We start from the raw sequence: 18,853 nt of genomic DNA, 5'->3' as shown, positions 1-18,853 counted from the left end.
TAGGAAGGACTGTTATATGTGAAACACTAGATGGCAGCAGTCCCCAGTTATTTGAAGTGTCTTTTCAGAAGTTATCTAGTGGGGTAAGGGATGTTGGCTGAAACAAGGGTGGTGTACATGAAGTGATTGTGAACTGACTACTCGAATGATATCTCCCCTGTCTGGTGAAATGATGCTTCTGGTTGAAGACTCATCTTACCCTGTGTCTCACTGGGGCTTCAGTGTGGAGAGCTCTGGGCTGTGCTTTTGTTAATGGAATTGTGTTCCTTTCTCTTCTACACACACACACAGGACAAACTCAAGACAATTAATTTTCACTGGGGAGTGTTTTCTGCATTCAGCAGATAAAAGTGCAAAGACTACCTCTTGTGAAAGTCAAATCCTAAGATCTACTCCTGTGAATTATTTCATTTCATTGGCATACTTACATTGCAGATCAGAGCCCTTTATTAATTTGATTTTTGACAATATCTTAAGCTTAATCAATATGCCTGTTACCTGAATAAGGTTTGAGTAGCTGCTAACTTCTGAATGATTTAAAACTTTTTTACTAAAAAAAAAATACTAAAACTTTTAAATATCCTCAAGCCTGTGCAATTACAATCAAAGTGGTAACAAAAATGTACATGCATAAAAAGCATCCTCTTCTTAAACACTGCTTGCATAGGAAAAGAATTTGAGACATTTTCTCTCATATCACATAACACAAGTACAACTGTCATTCCTGAGATCATAACTGACTCTTGTCACATCTGAAGTGAAAATGTACAGTACAATCACCCATGAGGATCAGCATCAAAACTATTAAGTATGATCAGTTCTCTGATATGAATTCTCCATAATGAATTAACTGAATATAGTGGGGCTGTTAAATGACAACTTGAGCTTTAATAAAGCTGATCAGCATACACCTGTACCTCTTTTTCTGAGTGGAATTTGTTCCCAGAAACCCTTTCGTTAGGTAAAAATTTGCAAAAAGAAAAACCTATTTCCATCATATCTTATGGGGAAATTTTACAATTTGTTCCTGACCCCAAAAATGTCTCCCCTACTTTTACGGTTTTCACCAAAAAAATGATAAAAGAAGCAATTAACATTCGTACTGTGGTTTGTGTTTTTAGTAATAAAAAAACGCTTACCTAGTTAGACATCATAAATCATACCTTATAAAGTACTGAACAGTAACCACTTTCATTTGATCTCACAGTTTTCATTTTCTCAACCTCTTTAGGGTCCATGATAAAGTCTAAACGTAGCGAAAGTCTAAAGCCCAAAACTAGCGTCATGAGGTGGACTCTGGTATAAGGAGGTGCAGGTGTACTGCGGAGGCATCGCTCAGTGTCACTAGGGGAGGCAGGAGCCGTTGCCAGTGTGAGCTGGGAGATCGTACATCTTCACCTCACTGTGGGAGAATGAGCTTTCCTGGGATTCAGTGATGGCGAAGAGTCCCTGCAGCAGGAATGATCTGGCACACAGGTAAGGTCTATGCTGTAAGTCAGATGATTGTCAAAAACTTGCCTGAAACACCCTCAATCAACAATTTAACATCCCAAGACACAAAATACAAAGCAGGACACCCCAGGGGACAGGCCGCTCCTCCAGTGTGCGGCAGGTGGGGAGAGTCCTGTCAGGAGGCACGTTGGCGTGTCGGAGCTCAGAAGAGGAACCTGACCGAGGCGAGAGGCAGCAGCAGGAGGAAGATGTTCTGCGCGACACGCTTGGCGCTGTTGCACAGGTTCCCCTGACAGCAGCTGTACCCCACACCGAGGTACTGGGACACCTGCTCACTGACCTGTGCAACACAGGCGTTCCTGCTGACACATCCCTTCAGGACAACCGTCTGTTCACCAACCTTAGCTGAAACCAAAGCAGAGAGATTCCTTCAAGAAAACAGCACTGAAAGCGCATGAGACATCGCACCCTGCCCCGTCTGAAACTCCACTTCAGAGCCTTTATCTGCTCAGGAGCGTCTTGGCTTGACTGAGCCAGGTCTGCACCTCAGTGACAAGTCCGTGAGTTCAGGGCAGACAGGTACCCTCCCAGCACATCTCAGCCTGGAGGAAACTGCTGGGAACGCCAGCAGGGTCAGCAGGCAGCAATCCACTGTACCACAAGGATGTTGTTGGGTTGCTAGTTTTAGGGCCTAGATAGGCATTAGGATTTTATTAACATTTCTGTTTTAACAAAGCCAGTTTTCTGAAGATGTGTTTGATTCCAGGGAAAGCTCTCTCTACCCAAAGGAAATTGTTACCAAGGGCTGGCCTCTGCTCTAAACTCATCTACGCCCTGTGAGTACCTGTGTATCTATTCCGTGATGGAGGGTGCTGCATGTTGTTTTCTCTCTTTAACAGGTTATTCCAGCTTCATGAGATACAGAACATGAGCTCACCAGTGGTTTTTTGCAGCGGTCTTCAGCCCCCAGACACTGTAGAGTCTTGGTGCAATCCTGTCCTTCACAGGTGAAACACTCCAGTGCATTGGGGGCGCTGTCTCCATAGGCTACAATGACACATCAAGACAAACCCCGTTACAAGTACAAGACAGATCAGACCAGGGGAGAGGAGCTATTGACACCTGTGACTATAGTCACTATAGACTATAGACTCAGTCTGTCAGCAGCTCCTCTTGCAGTGCAGGTTGAGTCCGAAAGCCCAGAAAGTAGAGTGGATTCTGGGAGATTAGCCTGTGTGGTTCACTGGGCTGGCAGTCAGAGCACTGCAGAAATGTCACTTCTCACCCTGAGTCTTGTGTGTTAGGATGCAAACTGTAGTGGTAAATCTAGATGCCTATAATTTGTCTAACTAATCAAATTGGTGTAAAATATATTTTGTGCACAATGTGGAATTTATTTCTGCCTCCTCTGTATGTCTTTGTTTCATATTTGAACAGCATTGGAATCAGTTTCAAAATGAGCACAAGGGCAGCTCCAGACAATTAGCTCATTCTTCTGTATGAATTCACAGGCCTGAAGTTCTGTTCACAGGCTGGCTGCCTTTACACATCGTATAGAGATCTGACTGCAGTTTCCTATTATTGTCACAGCATGAAGACTCAGTTCCTCAAGCAGAGGAACTCAGATTCACCCAGGTGGAGTCAAGGGTGTGCACGATCACACAACCACACTCACTCACACGTGGCCTCTGGCCCTCTCTCTGTGTGTCTGCGCACAGAACGCGTCTGCCGGCGTTACCTGGGGGAGTTGCAGTGTTGCAGAGATCAGTGCTGCAGCATGTCGACCTGAGGGTCGTTCTTGTAGTTCCAAAGTTGACCGACACAGATTCTCCACAGCCTTGAGGTTTTGAGCATCCCTTCACAGTAACATCTTGTGTGTTTCCCCCTGCAAGAAATACCATCATCAGAAAATCAGTCTTCAAATTTAATTTTAATCTTATAATCTGTGATTTGTTTTCCTTTGTTTCCCTGTCTTGGTACAATCACTGAATTTGAAGATGATCATGTTATATATAATGTATGGGCTGGAAGTGCATTTCAAACTGAGAACAGGAGCTTCTTTACACTATGTGTTGTGGGAGTATGGAACAAGCTGCTCAGCCATGCTGTTGAAGCCAATACCCTGGTTTCTGTAAGAGATCCCTGGGTCAGTTATCTACTGACAATCACATGGGCTACATGAAATCAAGCCCATGACTTACCCACGAATGACTTCCACTCATGAGTAACCTTTATCCGATTATTTGTAGATATTATATACTATATGTTAACATTTCTGGATTGAAAAATTCAATTCAAGTAAAGTGTTCTACTTTCAATAAAATGTTAATTTTGGAAGTGTTTAAAACGTTTGTCAGCAATGCAGTGGAATAGAGCAATACGAATATAGAGTTTAATTACATCTTCATCAAAAGACTTCTTGCTTTCAGTTCTAAAGTTGACGCAGAAGTCAACAGTGTTAATTACACAAGGAGACTGTAAATTGCAGTAATTTCATATCGCCAGCGTGACTCCCGGGTCCTTTGTGTATTTCGTTACCTCCACGGTAGTCATGAACGTGCTTATGATATTCATAGTCTTTTATTGCTCTGCAAACTGCTTGTGGCGCTTTGTAGTCACACTAACCTTCGCTATAAACGTAATCAAACGTCGTCCACCGTGGTTAAAAAGAAAAGTTGACCCGTATGGGTATCTTCAGTGATTTGTAGGTGACTTACCTGCGGTGACTCGTACGGTTGCCGCAGCACACGTGGTTTCTAAAGCCGGACACTGTTTTTGTGTGTCCACTAAGCCCAGTACGAATTCGAAACATTTGAGAGATGCCACTGTGGAGAAAATAAATTAAAAAACGAAACATCTTGACGTCAAAACATCATACCTAGAAGACATAAAGTATGAATCGAGAGCAGTGGAACGACATTTTGTTTTTTAAAAAAAGTCACGAGTTTTAAAAGAGTAGAAAGTCATGTTTTCCTCATTGCCACTAGTTGCCACGGTGAGTATTTTGTTCTCCATGGCAACCCCTCTCCTCTGTGACGGGGCTGGAACATGAAACGTCACCGTTCCGCAAGGCGTTCTGGGTGATTCCCCAGCTCCCACAGCTCGTGCGCAGATCTAGACACGGGACAGCCGCGCCCTCGCAGGCGTGGTCGGGAACGCGCACAGGGAGGGTGGGAGCACTGGGACGCGGCCGCTTATGGTACTTTTCGCTCCAGGCAATACAAACCACGAGAGTGACGAAAAATGTGAAACTGAACTTCATCGCAAATACCAGATTGCTAGTCGTTATCTTCTATCATGAAGCACTAATCAATGGCATAGCTGCGAGATTTCATTTGGGTAGCTGCACCGTACAGCTCCGTTTCAACCGAAATATCACCCCCCCCCCTCAGAATTTCAGACGCCCCGGGCACCGCGCACTGATGGGGGACGGGGTGTCCAGGAAATGGTATCAACTTTTCTCAAGAAAATAAAAATAGAAACTCTATAGGCACTCAAACATTTTACTGTTTTTTTTCAGGCAGGTGGCAAGATCCCCTCCGTAAAACCCTTGTATGCCAAGCTGTGGGCATTGATTCGTCGAATATACGCATATTCACAGCGAAAATACGGCTATACGTATATATACGTCGCCGCGACGTATAATCAACGTCGAATTGCAACCGTAAAATCGACGACATGAATAAACGCATATATAACGTCGAAAACACATCTAACACAGTGCCTGAGGCTTTTTACTGTATATATCGTGTGTTCCGCAACTAGGAGTATACGGCACTCTGCACAGTGTACGAAGTAAATTATTTTCGCAGTAATTAATTTATTTACACGTGTATAATAATAATAATAATAATAATAATAATAATAATAATAATAATAATAATAATAATAATAATAATTCCTTACACTTATATAGCGCTTTTGTGGACACTCCAGTCAAAGCGCTTTACAGGTAATGGGGATCCCCTCCAGCACCACCAGTGTGCAGCCCCACCTGGATGATGCGCCAGTCCGCTCCCCACACACCAGCTCTCAGTGGGGAGGAGAGCAGAGTGATGAAGCCAGTTCAGAGAGGGGGGTTATTAGGAGGCCATGATTGGTAAGGGCCAATTGGAAATTTGGCCAGGACACCGGGGTTACACCCCTACTCTTTTCGAGAAGCGCCCTGGGATTTTTAATGACCACAGAGAGTCAGGACCTCGGTTTTACGTCTCATCTGAAGGACGGTAATAGTAATTATAGTAATAAATCTAATAAATTACTGCCGTATACTCCTAGTTGCGGCACACACGATATATACAGTAAAAAGCCTCAGGCACTGTGTTCTTTAGCTCAGCTGGCAAGACCCGGGTTCGAGCCCATGCAGCGAGGCACGAAGTAGGGTGGGAGCGGCGAGGGCACAAGCCCGAGAACCCGAATCCGTTACAACAACAAAAGGACAGACAGTGAAATGTGGGCAGTTTCGAAGTCGCAATTCTGAGTTACTAAGTCGCAATTCTGAGATACCATAGCGCGTTTTTATTTTACTCCCTGGCGGAAACGGGCTTCCATATCTTTGCACTGTTACAAAATCGATTATTTCTTTGTGCGTGCTTACTTCTGTTTTTGTATAAACGAATGGCGATGAGTCTATAAAAAACGGGTGATTTCTGAAAAAAAATTGTCTGCAAGATCAAAATAGAACTTTAAACCACGGTCACACGCACCCGTTCACACAGCTCCCAGCTACTGGTGGCTGTGGTTCGGACAAGAGCTCCTACCTGTGGAAAACAGCGCGAGGGCGACACCGAGAGCCACGAGCAGCTTCATCTTGCGAGTCTGAGAGAGGAGGAGTGGGGTGGGGCGCGCGAAGGGTCTTATATATGCCGCGGGGTGTGTCTAAAAATAACGGCCGTGAGAATCGAAACCGAAAGACGAAATAAAAATGCATCTCTTCGGTCAAAAACGGAAAATTGCGCGTTTTTTAAAAAAGATAATAAACCCAGTATAATAACAACTCCGTCTTCTCCCCTGACTCCAGGATCTCTCTGCCGCCTTAACACGTCCGGAACACCCGGGTAAAACCCGTGCAAACTCTGGGAGAACATGCAAACTCCACACAGTCAGCACCCCAGGTCCAGAATTGAACCCAGGGCCCCCGCACGGAAAGGCAGCCGGAGGTGGAGAGCTAATAAAGGAATAATTAATCACCCAATTAAAAAAATAAAGACTTGCGTGATGGTTAAAAGCAGATGATCGCGTTCAGCGCTCTCTGCACCCCCAGGTCTCCCTCACTTGTGACTCATTTACTTTCGTGTGGAGTTGTTCAGCCTTGAAGTCATACAGTGCACCTTTTAAACAGCAGATCCGATGTTGGGCTACTGTTCAAATGCAGCATATCGTCTTTAGATTAAATCTTCGGCTTTATACACACTCACCGATTCACACTGGTGTTCAATTCAATGTGATGCACATATTGCTATTAGCCGTAGTCTTGAAATGTCACTTCAATGCCCTTTTGCCAAAAGTGTTTTAGGATTTTGTCATGCCGGGTGTGGGTCTTTCTCATTCAGAATTCCGTTTTCTTTCGCGCAGAGAAGGACTGCCGGCTGTCCCGTGTTGCAGGAGGACTCCGACACACCAGCTCTGGGTGAATCACGGGTAATTCCTATTTATCCACCCGATTTCGCAAATCCCTGACACGGTGTGCTCAGATTGGACCAGTTATTCAGCGCAGTTAGTGTCGCTGACGCAGCTGCAGTGACCCGATATTCAGGACTGTGCAGTGACTCCAGCTTTCATAGGGAATTATTTAGCTGGTACAGAAAGCAGCACGCACAGGGCACCTTGATGCCAGCAAGAGTCTCACTAAACTTTTCCTCTTTCTGGAAGTGTCTCACACTCAGACAAGCAGAAGAAGAAGCCAGACGCAGCTTCAGGACTTCTGAAAAAGATAGTTAAGAATTAGGACTAAAACGAGATTGTTATTATAATCTACATTTTCTGCTGGCATTCACGAGTCTTGAATTTAACTTTCAGTTTCGGAACAAAAGCAATTCAACGAAATCCTGTGTTTCAATAGTGCTGCTCGAACAGTTTTGATTGTGACAAATGTGTTTTTTTTTTCTTCCGGTATCTTGACATTCAGGAACATTCGTGGCACGGGGCAAGCATTTGAAACATAAGGTTTCATGAAGTCAAGTAAATAAAAAATGTGTTGTTGAAGAGGAAGTAGGTGGCATGTCTGAATTCGTTCTTAATGACTTACAAAAACCCTTTGGGCGCACACAGACAAACAAGCGCCCTCACCCCAGGGCCAGTTTTCCCTGGATCAAATTAACCCACCAGCATGTCTCTGGACTGTGAGAGGAGACCAGAGCACCTGGAGGAGACCCACGCGAACACGGGGAGAACATGCAGACTCCACACAGACAGCCGCCCAGGGCTCCAGCGCTGCGGGGCAGTAATGCTGACCACTGCGTCACCGTGCCGCCCTGAAGGGTCATTCTTGGTGCTTCATGGCGATCGTCTGTTTAACAGCCTCCGAAGGTAAAAGACCCAGGTCAGCCCAGCCCGGCCGCAGGTTCAGTAGCTCTCGCTTGTCCTGGTAAAAGCGGAGACGTGTGACGGTGCAGCGCAGGTTTTACACGTATGAGCTCTGGCATCGCGTGTGCTTTACTGCTCTACAGAGGAAATCACACGGTCCGTAGTGCGGAAGGGATCAAATATCGAATTGGATAGGATCTGATACTTGACTTTCTGGATATTGGGAACGATGCCCATTTAAATGAGCAAGAAAGACATCAGGAGAGATTCTGTCCCGGAAAACAGATCCCTCCTCTTACCGGAATCCGCCGGCTAGATGCCAGTTCTTTCTTCAGAAATAAATACAATTTACCCACCTGGATAATGCGCGGATTAAGCAATTAGGATTCACCAAAAGCCTCCGTGTGCGTTATAATGAGCACTTATTACAGAGAGAGAGGCTGAAGTGAATGTGGTCGAGTTCTCTGCACTTAGAGATGAATCATTTATTTTCCAAACCATACCGCGAAATGATTACATACTTTCTACAATTCCTGCCAACTATTTGGGTGCATCTTTCTTATTGTATTAGACGGCTCTAACCAAATGCATTTGTCTACGTACTGTAGCAGAAAACCCACGTTTTAGTTCTAGGTTTCAGTCGTGGGAAAAAACAAACTCTGAGCTTTTTCTACCTCCACCTGACAGACGACTATTGCTCTTTGAACTGGTGAGTTGTGATCACCCAGATCACCACCGTGACCACCCAGATCACCACCGTGACCACCCAGATCACCACCGTGACCACCCAGACACCGACCACCCAGATCACCACCGTGACCACCCAGACACCGACCACCCAGATCACCACCGTGACCACCCAGACACCGACCACCCAGATCACCACCGTGACCACCCAGACACCGACCACCCAGATCACCACCGTGACCACCCAGACACCGACCACCCAGATCACCACCGTGACCACCCAGACACCGATCACCCAGATCACCACTGTGACCACTCAGACACCGACCACCCAGATCACCACTGTGACCACTCAGACACTGATCACCCAGATCACCACCGTGACCACCCAGACACCGACCACCCAGATCACCACCGTGACCACCCAGACACCGACCACCCAGATCACCACCGTGACCACCCAGACACCGACCACCCAGATCACCACCGTGACCACCCAGACACCGACCACCCAGATCACCACCGTGACCACCCAGACACCGATCACCCAGATCACCACTGTGACCACTCAGACACCGACCACCCAGATCACCACCGTGACCACCCAGACACCGATCACCCAGATCACCACCGTGACCACCCAGACACCGACCACCCAGATCACCACCGTGACCACCCAGACACCGACCACCCAGATCACCACCGTGACCACCCAGACACCGACCACCCAGATCACCACCGTGACCACCCAGACACCGACCACCCAGATCACCACCGTGACCACCCAGACACCGATCACCCAGATCACCACTGTGACCACTCAGACACCGACCACCCAGATCACCACTGTGACCACTCAGACACTGATCACCCAGATCACCACCGTGACCACCCAGACACCGACCACCCAGATCACCACCGTGACCACCCAGACACCGACCACCCAGATCACCACCGTGACCACCCAGACACCGACCACCCAGATCACCACCGTGACCACCCAGACACCGACCACCCAGATCACCACCGTGACCACCCAGACACCGATCACCCAGATCACCACTGTGACCACTCAGACACCGACCACCCAGATCACCACCGTGACCACCCAGACACCGATCACCCAGATCACCACCGTGACCACCCAGACACCGATCACCCAGATCACCACCGTGACCACCCAGACACCGATCACCCAGATCACCACCGTGACCACCCAGACACCGATCACCCAGATCACCACCGTGACCACCCAGATCACCACCGTGACCACCCAGACACCGACCACCCAGATCACCACCGTGACCACCCAGACACCGATCACCCAGATCACCACCGTGACCACCCAGATCACCACCGTGACCACCCAGACACCGATCAACCAGATCACCACCGTGACCACCCAGACACCGACCACCCAGATCACCACCGTGACCACCCAGGTCACCACCGTGACCATCCAGACACCGACCACCCAGATCACCACCGTGACCACCTAGACATCGACCACTCAGATCACCACCGTGACCACCCAGACACCGACCACCCAGATCACCACTGTGACCACTCAGACACTGATCACCCAGATCACCACCGTGACCACCCAGACACCGATCACCCAGATCACCACCGTGACCACCCAGACACCGACCACCCAGATCACCACCGTGACCACCCAGACACCGACCACCCAGATCACCACCGTGACCACCCAGACACTGATCACCCAGATCACCACTGTGACCACTCAGACACTGATCACCCAGATCACCACCGTGACCACCCAGACACCGATCACCCAGATCACCACCGTGACCACCCAGACACCGACCACCCAGATCACCACCGTGACCACCCAGACACCGACCACCCAGATCACCACCGTGACCACCCAGACACCGACCACCCAGATCACCACCGTGACCACCTAGACATCGACCACTCAGATCACCACCGTGACCACCCAGACACCGACCACCCAGATCACCACTGTGACCACTCAGACACTGATCACCCAGATCACCACCGTGACCACCCAGACACCGATCACCCAGATCACCACCGTGACCACCCAGACACCGACCACCCAGATCACCACCGTGACCACCCAGACACCGATCACCCAGATCACCACCGTGACCACCCAGATCACCACCGTGACCACCCAGACACCGATCACCCAGATCACCACCGTGACCACCCAGACACCGACCACCCAGATCACCACCGTGACCACCCAGGTCACCACCGTGACCATCCAGACACCGACCACCCAGATCACCACCGTGACCACCCAGACACCGACCACCCAGATCACCACCGTGACCACCCAGACACCGACCACCACCGTGACCATCCAGACACCGACCACCCAGATCACCACCGTGACCACCCAGACACCGACCACCCAGATCACCACCGTGACCACCTAGACATCGACCACTCAGATCACCACCGTGACCACCCAGACACCGACCACCCAGATCACCACCGTGACCACTCAGACACTGATCACCCAGATCACCACCGTGACCACCCAGACACCGATCACCCAGATCACCACCGTGACCACCCAGACACCGACCACCCAGATCACCACCGTGACCACCCAGACACCGACCACCCAGATCACCACCGTGACCACCCAGACACCGACCACCCAGATCACCACCGTGACCACCCAGACACCGACCACCACCGTGACCATCCAGACACCGATCACCCAGATCACCACCGTGACCACCCAGACACCGACCACCCAAATCACCACCGTGACCACCCAGGTCACCACCGTGACCATCCAAACACCGACCACCCAGATCACCACCGTGACCACCCAGACACCGACCACCCAGATCACCACCGTGACCACCCAGACACCGACCACCCAGATCACCACCGTGACCACCCAGACACCGACCACCCAGATCACCACCGTGACCACCCAGACACCGATCACCCAGATCACCACCGTGACCACCCAGATCATCACCGTGACCACCCAGACACCGACCACCCAGATCACCACCGTGACCACCCAGATCACCACCGTGACCACCCAGACACCGACCACCCAGATCACCACCGTGACCACCCAGACACCGACCACCCAGATCACCACGTGACCACCCAGACACCGATCACCCAGATCACCACCGTGACCATCCAGACACCGACCACCCAGATCACCACCGTGACCACCCAGACACCGACCACCCAGATCACCACCGTGACCACCCAGACACCGACCAACCAGATCACCACCGTGACCACCCAGATCACCACCGTGACCACCCAGACACCGACACCCAGATCACCACCGTGACCACCCAGACACCGACCACCCAGATCACCACCGTGACCATCCAGACACCGACCACCCAGATCACCACCGTGACCATCCAGACACCGACCACCCAGATCACCACCGTGACCACCCAGATCACCACCGTGACCACCCAGACACCGACCACCCAGATCACCACCGTGACCACCCAGACACCGACCACCCAGATCACCACCGTGACCACCCAGACACCGATCACCCAGATCACCACCGTGACCACCCAGACACCGATCACCCAGATCACCACCGTGACCACCCAGACACCGATCACCCAGATCACCACCGTGACCACCCAGACACCGACCACCCAGATCACCACCGTGACCACCCAGACACCGACCACCCAGATCACCACCAAAACCACTCAGACACCGATCACTCAGATCACCACCGTGACCATCCAGACACTGACCACCCAGATCACCACCGTGACCACCCAGACACCGATCACCCAGATCACCACCGTGACCACCCAGATCACCACCGTGACCACCCTGACACCGACCACCCAGATCACCACCGTGACCACCCTGACACCGACCACCCAGATCACCACCGTGACCACCCAGATCACCACCGTGACCACCCAGACACCGACCACCCAGATCACCACCGTGACCACCCAGACACCGATCACCCAGATCACCACCGTGACCACCCAGACACCGACCACCCAGATCACCACCGTGACCACCCAGACATCGACCACTCAGATCACCACCGTGACCACCCAGACACCGACCACCCAGACACCGACCACCCAGATCACCACCGTGACCACCCAGATCACCACCGTGACCATCCAGACACCGACCACCCAGATCACCACCGTGACCACCCAGACACTGACCACCACCGTGACCATCCAGACACCGATCACCCAGATCACCACCGTGACCACCCAGACACTGACCACCCAGATCACCACCGTGACCACTCAGACACTGATCACCCAGATCACCACCGTGACCACCCAGACACCGATCACCCAGATCACCACCGTGACCACCCAGACACCGATCACCCAGATCACCACCGTGACCACCCAGACACCGACCACCCAGATCACCACCGTGACCACCCAGACACCGATCACCCAGATCACCACCGTGACCACCCAGACACCGATCACCCAGATCACCACCGTGACCACCCAGACACCGACCAACCAGATCACCACCGTGACCACCCAGGTCACCACCGTGACCATCCAGACACCGACCACCCAGATCACCACCGTGACCACCCAGACACCGACCACCACCGTGACCATCCAGACACCGATCACCCAGATCACCACCGTGACCACCCAGACACCGATCACCCAGATCACCACCGTGACCACCCAGACACTGACCACCCAGATCACCACCGTGACCACCCAGACACCGACCACCCAGATCACCACCGTGACCACCCAGACACCGACCACCCAGATCACCACCGTGACCACCCAGACACCGATCACCCAGATCACCACCGTGACCACCCAGACACTGACCACCCAGATCACCACCGTGACCACCCAGACACCGACCACCCAGATCACCACCGTGACCACTCAGACACTGATCACTCAGATCACCACCGTGACCACCCAGACACCGACCACCCAGATCACCACCGTGACCACTCAGACACCGATCACTCAGATCACCACCGTGACCACTCAGACACCGATCACTCAGATCACCACCGTGACCACCCAGACACCGACCACCCAGATCACCACCGTGACCATCCAGACACCGACCACCCAGATCACCACCGTGACCACCCAGACACCGATCACCCAGATCACCACCGTGACCACCCAGACACCGACCACCCAGATCACCACCGTGACCACCCAGGTCACCACCGTGACCATCCAGACACCGACCACCCAGATCACCACCGTGACCACCCAGACACCGACCACCCAGATCACCACCGTGACCATCCAGACACCGACCACCCAGATCACCACCGTGACCACCCAGGTCACCACCGTGACCATCCAGACACCGACCACCCAGATCACCACCGTGACCACCCAGACACCGACCACCCAGATCACCACCGTGACCACCCAGACACCGACCACCCAGATCACCACCGTGACCACCCAGACACCGACCACCACCGTGACCACCCAGACACCGATCACCCAGATCACCACCGTGACCACCCAGACACCGATCACCCAGATCACCACCGTGACCATCCAGACACCGACCACCCAGATCACCACCGTGACCACCCAGACACCGATCACCCAGATCACCACCGTGACCACCCAGACACCGATCACCCAGATCACCACCGTGACCATCCAGACACTGACCACCCAGATCACCACCGTGACCACCCAGACACCGATCACCCAGATCACCACCGTGACCACCCAGACACTGATCACCCAGATAAATAAAAACAGAGCAGGCTTTTTTGGGATACCGAGGTCCGTGTAGCTCCAGTTCTCGTGTGCGTGTATCCCCCGTGGATACGTCCTGTTTTCTCTCGTGCTCTTCTTAAGGTGCTCACAGAGAGACCTGATCGGGTTTGTCTGAAGATGAAAACCGGTTATGATGGGATCTGTCCGGGTCGCATGGGTGAGGGGAAAGATACTCCGCCTGATGACTACAGTACTGAGATTTATGGAAGCCCGTTTCCGCCAGGGAGTACAAAAAAAACGCGCTATGGTATCTCGCAATTGCGACATGTAAAGTGTAAAGTAAAGTTGTAATTCTGAATTGTTGAGCCGCAGTTCTGAGTTTGGAAGTCGCAATTGCGAGATACCATAGCGAGTGTTGTTTTTTAAGTCCCTGGCGGAAACGGGCTTCCGCCGAGCTCTCCTCACTAACCTGACTGACAGCAGGAAGACCCGCCCCGTTACAGCCGCTTATTAGGTACAAGCGCCCACCTGTTATTTCATTAATACGCGGCAGTATCGTTTACTTTCTGCTTGTCTCCACTTTCTTTAAGTTTCCATTTCCCTGGTTTACTCTTTTATAACACACGGCATGCTTATTTCGTCGGGTGACGAAAAGTCACAAATACTGTTACTTATGCAGATATACATGTCGCATTTTCGGTACTCCGAAATTAGAAACAAACGCCAAAAACAAATTGAGCAATCAGCAGGAAGTCACCAGAGCCAGTTCTACACGTGTGGGTGACAGAATTCTGTCTAAATTGCGCGGAATTCCTCCCCTGAGGTCAGATACACACGGGAAAGTGTTCAGGCGGCTTCACGGAGTCCCGCCTCAGACTGGAAGCAGATTCTAATGAGACGCCAAGAACAATCCGGGTCTCTGTGTGTAACTGATTGTGTTGATGGAGCGGTAGTGTGACCAGGTGTGTGGTAGCAGGTCCTGCCAGTATAAAAACCAAGTCACCGCGTTCTTACTTTATGCTCTCTGGCTTCAACACAGCCTGGTGGTTTACTGGTCTTACTCCTGTAGCGCCTCAGCGGGACACAGCCAGTTACCGAGGGAAGTTAATTTAGCGATGCGCTCGTTTCTCTTCGTGCTGTGCCTGTGCGCAGGGGCCGGGCTCCCCGCACTGATCTCCGCCGGGCCGGCTGGCTGGGACTCCGGGGAATTAGCGCTCCAGGCCGACTTCCCGGCTCCCGAAGACGCAGCCCAGTCGGAGGGCTTGAGCCTCGCAGACGCGCCCTCCGAAGACTTCTCTGCGGGCGAGAACGACTCGCAGTCCTCGGCTCCCGCCTACCGCCGCCTCCCCGTGTCCAGAGACGCGCACTCGCCCTACTTCGCCAAGGAGAAGATGAAGCCCGAAGCCGGCAGCCGGCCCTTACCCGCCGACATCAAGAGCGTCCTGTTTCCTCCCCAGCGAGGGCGGCAGCCGGCTCGCCCGGCCATCGCGGGCACCCGAGGAGTGGCCGTGTGGTGCGACTCCAGCAGGATGTACGTGCGGGTCAGTCGGCTCCTGTTCGGCTTCAGCTGTCGGCCATCGGAGGTGACCTTGGGCAACTGCAGCGTCAGCCGAACCACACGCAGCTACTTCTACTTCACCTACGGGCTTCACGAGTGCGGCACCGAGCGGTCGGTAAGCGGGGCTTCGTCTACAGGCAGTGTCGCGCTGTGAGCTGTAGGCTAGTGTGGGGGTTGGCTTTCCTGGGAATGTCCCTTCCTCTGTGACCCTGCAGGTTGTCCAGGGCCGCCTGGTGTACTCCAACACTCTCCGCTACGCCCCGCCCTCCTCCAGTGCGCCTGTGCATCGCTTCATTCCCTTCTCTGTGCCGGTCAAGTGCTCCTACAACAGGTAGGCAGGGCTCTGCTGCTGGGGAGCCCCTGGGGAAGTGTCCAGAAGCCCCTCACCCCCTCTGTCCTGCAGGTTCCACTACTCCTACAAGGTGGGCTACGTCCCCACGTGGGCCAGGAGAAGGACCTTCTTCAAGGACCTGAAGAACAAGCACAGCTTTGTCCTGCTCACCACCAACTGTAAGCTCCTTCAGTGAGTGGCTCCTCCTGCCTGCAGGGGGCGCTGTGTGCAGGTGTAATGCTGCCTCTCTTTCCAGCCCGCTGGGTCCGGCTCTCTCCCAAGGACGAGTACTTCCTGGGTCAGCCCATGTATTTCCAGGCCACTGCCTACTTTGCCACAGCGGAGCAGAGGCTGTACATCCACTCGTGTTACGTGATGGAGAAACCAGAGCAGCACTCCCAGCCCCGTTTCCCCGTGATTGAGAACTTGGGGTATGGCCCCTTCTGGGAGGGGAGGTGGGCAGGAGCCCCGAGAGCCTGCAGGGGTTGATCCTTGTCCTTGTCTCCAGGTGCATGGTGGACAGCAAGGCAGATGGCTGCCTGTCCAGGTTTGTCCCCTCCAAGCAGAAGGATGTGCTCCGCTTCACGATTGATGCCTTCCTCTTCCAGAAGAAGCTGTCCAGGAAGGTACTGCTCTCTCAAAGGCTGCTCAGCCTTCCTGCTCCACTGATCCACGGTCTGCTTTCACATCCATGATCTAGATGTGAACCAGACTGTGGTGGCTGTAGTGCCTAGAGCTGCCAGCTTGACTTCACTGCTGGCAGAAGGTCCTTCTCTGTGCCTGTATTGGCCTTGATCCCTGAATGCTGTGACCTTCCCTCTTGCAGCATGAAGTGACTGAGCTGTACATGCACTGTGTCATGGCTGTGGCTCCTGCTAAAGTAACACCAGGGACCAAGTCCTGCACCTACAACAGGGAGGCTAAGAGGTACTTCTGCAAGGAGCCTGCTGAGGGTGCTCTGGGACATGCCAGGTGGAGGCCTGACCTGTCCTCCTCTCCTCCAGGTGGGAGGAGCTGTATGGTGACCATGAGGTCTGTACCTGCTGTGAGTCCAGGTGTGCTGGCAGCCAGAATGAAGGTGGGTCTGGTTCTTTACTTCCTTGTGGATACAGGTCTGCCCAAGAGACAACCATGCTTGGACAACTGAGGAATGATCCCATCCTGGGAAAAGGAGCTGTTTAGATGAGTAGCATCCCTGTGGGTCTCCAGCTGTAGCAGATCCCTCACTGCTGGGTGCTGCTTGTCCACAGGTACCAGGAGCCTGGTGACCAGCAGTCGGGTGGCTGTGGCACCAGTAGAGGGTCCTCTGGGTGTGGAAGGTGACTGGACTGAGGATGAGGAGGGAGACCCTCAGGGCTCCAGTGAAGGTGCTGACGGGGCTCCAGGATACAGGGAGACTACAGGACAAGATGCTGGGAGCACCAGTGAGGATGTGGAGGGAGCAGAGGACTATGGAGGTTCTGGCCAGTGGAGAGGTAGGGTCTGGCAGGAGGAGCTCCTGTAGGGGTGGTGTCCTGCAGTGCAGCTGGATTGTTCTCCTTCTTCCTCCCCAGGTGCCTGAATGAAGGCTCCAGCCTGGCCCTTGTGACTCTCCTGCCTCCACTCCCCTTGTAATGGCAACAGATCAATAAAGCTGTGAAAGAGCCCTTTTGTTGCTGTGTTTCTTAGAATTCATGCTCTGCTCACTCCATGTTTAACCTGTCACTGCAGAGCTGCTCCAGGTTTCTGTGGTGTTGAGCCATCTGAGGGTTCATGACTGACCCCTGGAATGGGACAATTCTCCTTTGCAGAGTCCTCAAACCTCCCCCTTTTTCAGCTGGTGGGGGGCCTGGAGTAGTAAGTGGGGTGGTGTACCCTAGCATAAGCACTAGGGAATGAGGAGACAGAAGTTTGGATTTTTATTGGGGATGAATAATATGCTTTGTAATAATGGAGAGCACAAAAAGGTGACAATATGTTCTCCCACTTCCAGTGATGGTTATTTGAGAGGTATGTGTGGAGGGGGGGGGTTCATAAGCCCAAAACCTTTAGGCAAAGAATTAAGCCACATGCTTGACTCGGTAGTCAACCTGATATCTGAATAAGTCTTTCTGCCCTTATTCACTGAATGTAAGAAAGTGTGGGTTTTGGGGGAACATGACTGAATTGCAGCAATTGCATGAATAATACAACACCATGTTAACACCATTGTAGCTTTTGCTATTGCTTTCATTTAAAGTATTGATTTGAGAGCATTTAATCCCCAACTGGAGCCACTTCTTTACACAGAGGGTGGTGGGAGTCTGGAGCAAGCTACCCAGCCTTGCTGCTACTCTGGCTTCTTGCACAGAATTGCTACTCCCCCACTGGTACCAGAGGGCTGGAGGAACAGTAGTGGAACTGGTCTTATTGGCTCTCCTCTTCACCTGTGTAGGAAGGACTGTTATACTACATGAAACACTAGATGGCAGCAGTCCCCAGTTATTTGAAGTGTCTTTTCAGAAGTTATCTAGTGGGGTAAGGGATGGTGGCTGAAACAAGGGTGGCGTACATGAAGTGATTGTGAACTGACTACTCGAATGATATCTCCCCTGTCTG

At 52.1% G+C, this 18,853-nt stretch overlaps 2 protein-coding genes across 3 annotated transcripts; one reads left to right on the top strand and one right to left on the bottom strand.

Moving 5' to 3' along the window:
- Positions 1–424: 424 nt before the first annotated feature.
- Positions 425–6,334, bottom strand: LOC148640253 (urokinase plasminogen activator surface receptor-like). The gene is made up of 5 exons (XM_088621026.1): positions 6,213–6,334; positions 4,170–4,277; positions 3,191–3,337; positions 2,380–2,499; positions 425–1,857 (listed from the first exon to the last, which is right to left on the bottom strand). The coding sequence occupies exons 1-5, from the start codon at positions 6,259–6,261 to the stop codon at positions 1,655–1,657; spliced, it is 627 nt and encodes a 208-aa protein (XP_088477152.1). The 5' UTR covers positions 6,262–6,334; the 3' UTR covers positions 425–1,654.
- Positions 6,335–15,319: 8,985 nt separating this feature from the next.
- Positions 15,320–17,921, top strand: LOC148640252 (zona pellucida sperm-binding protein 3-like). Of its 2 annotated transcripts, XM_088621012.1 has the most exons (10): positions 15,321–16,060; positions 16,161–16,276; positions 16,349–16,455; positions 16,533–16,707; positions 16,785–16,902; positions 17,103–17,203; positions 17,281–17,354; positions 17,527–17,643; positions 17,686–17,751; positions 17,830–17,921. In XM_088621012.1, the coding sequence occupies exons 1-10, from the start codon at positions 15,503–15,505 to the stop codon at positions 17,835–17,837; spliced, it is 1,440 nt and encodes a 479-aa protein (XP_088477138.1). In that variant the 5' UTR covers positions 15,321–15,502; the 3' UTR covers positions 17,838–17,921. The 2 variants fall into 2 exon arrangements, with proteins under 2 accessions (XP_088477137.1, XP_088477138.1); XM_088621011.1 differs by having other exon boundaries at positions 15,320–16,060; positions 17,686–17,921.
- The last annotated feature ends 932 nt before the right edge of the window (positions 17,922–18,853 follow it).

Source organism: Lepisosteus platostomus, chromosome 26 (assembly GCF_059453375.1).
Source record: "Lepisosteus platostomus isolate fLepPlt1 chromosome 26, fLepPlt1.hap1, whole genome shotgun sequence".
NCBI classification, from domain to species: Eukaryota; Metazoa; Chordata; class Actinopteri; order Semionotiformes; family Lepisosteidae; genus Lepisosteus; species Lepisosteus platostomus.
The sequence above is the reverse complement of the archived record's forward strand: the minus strand, read 5'-3'. Positions and strand labels throughout refer to the sequence as shown.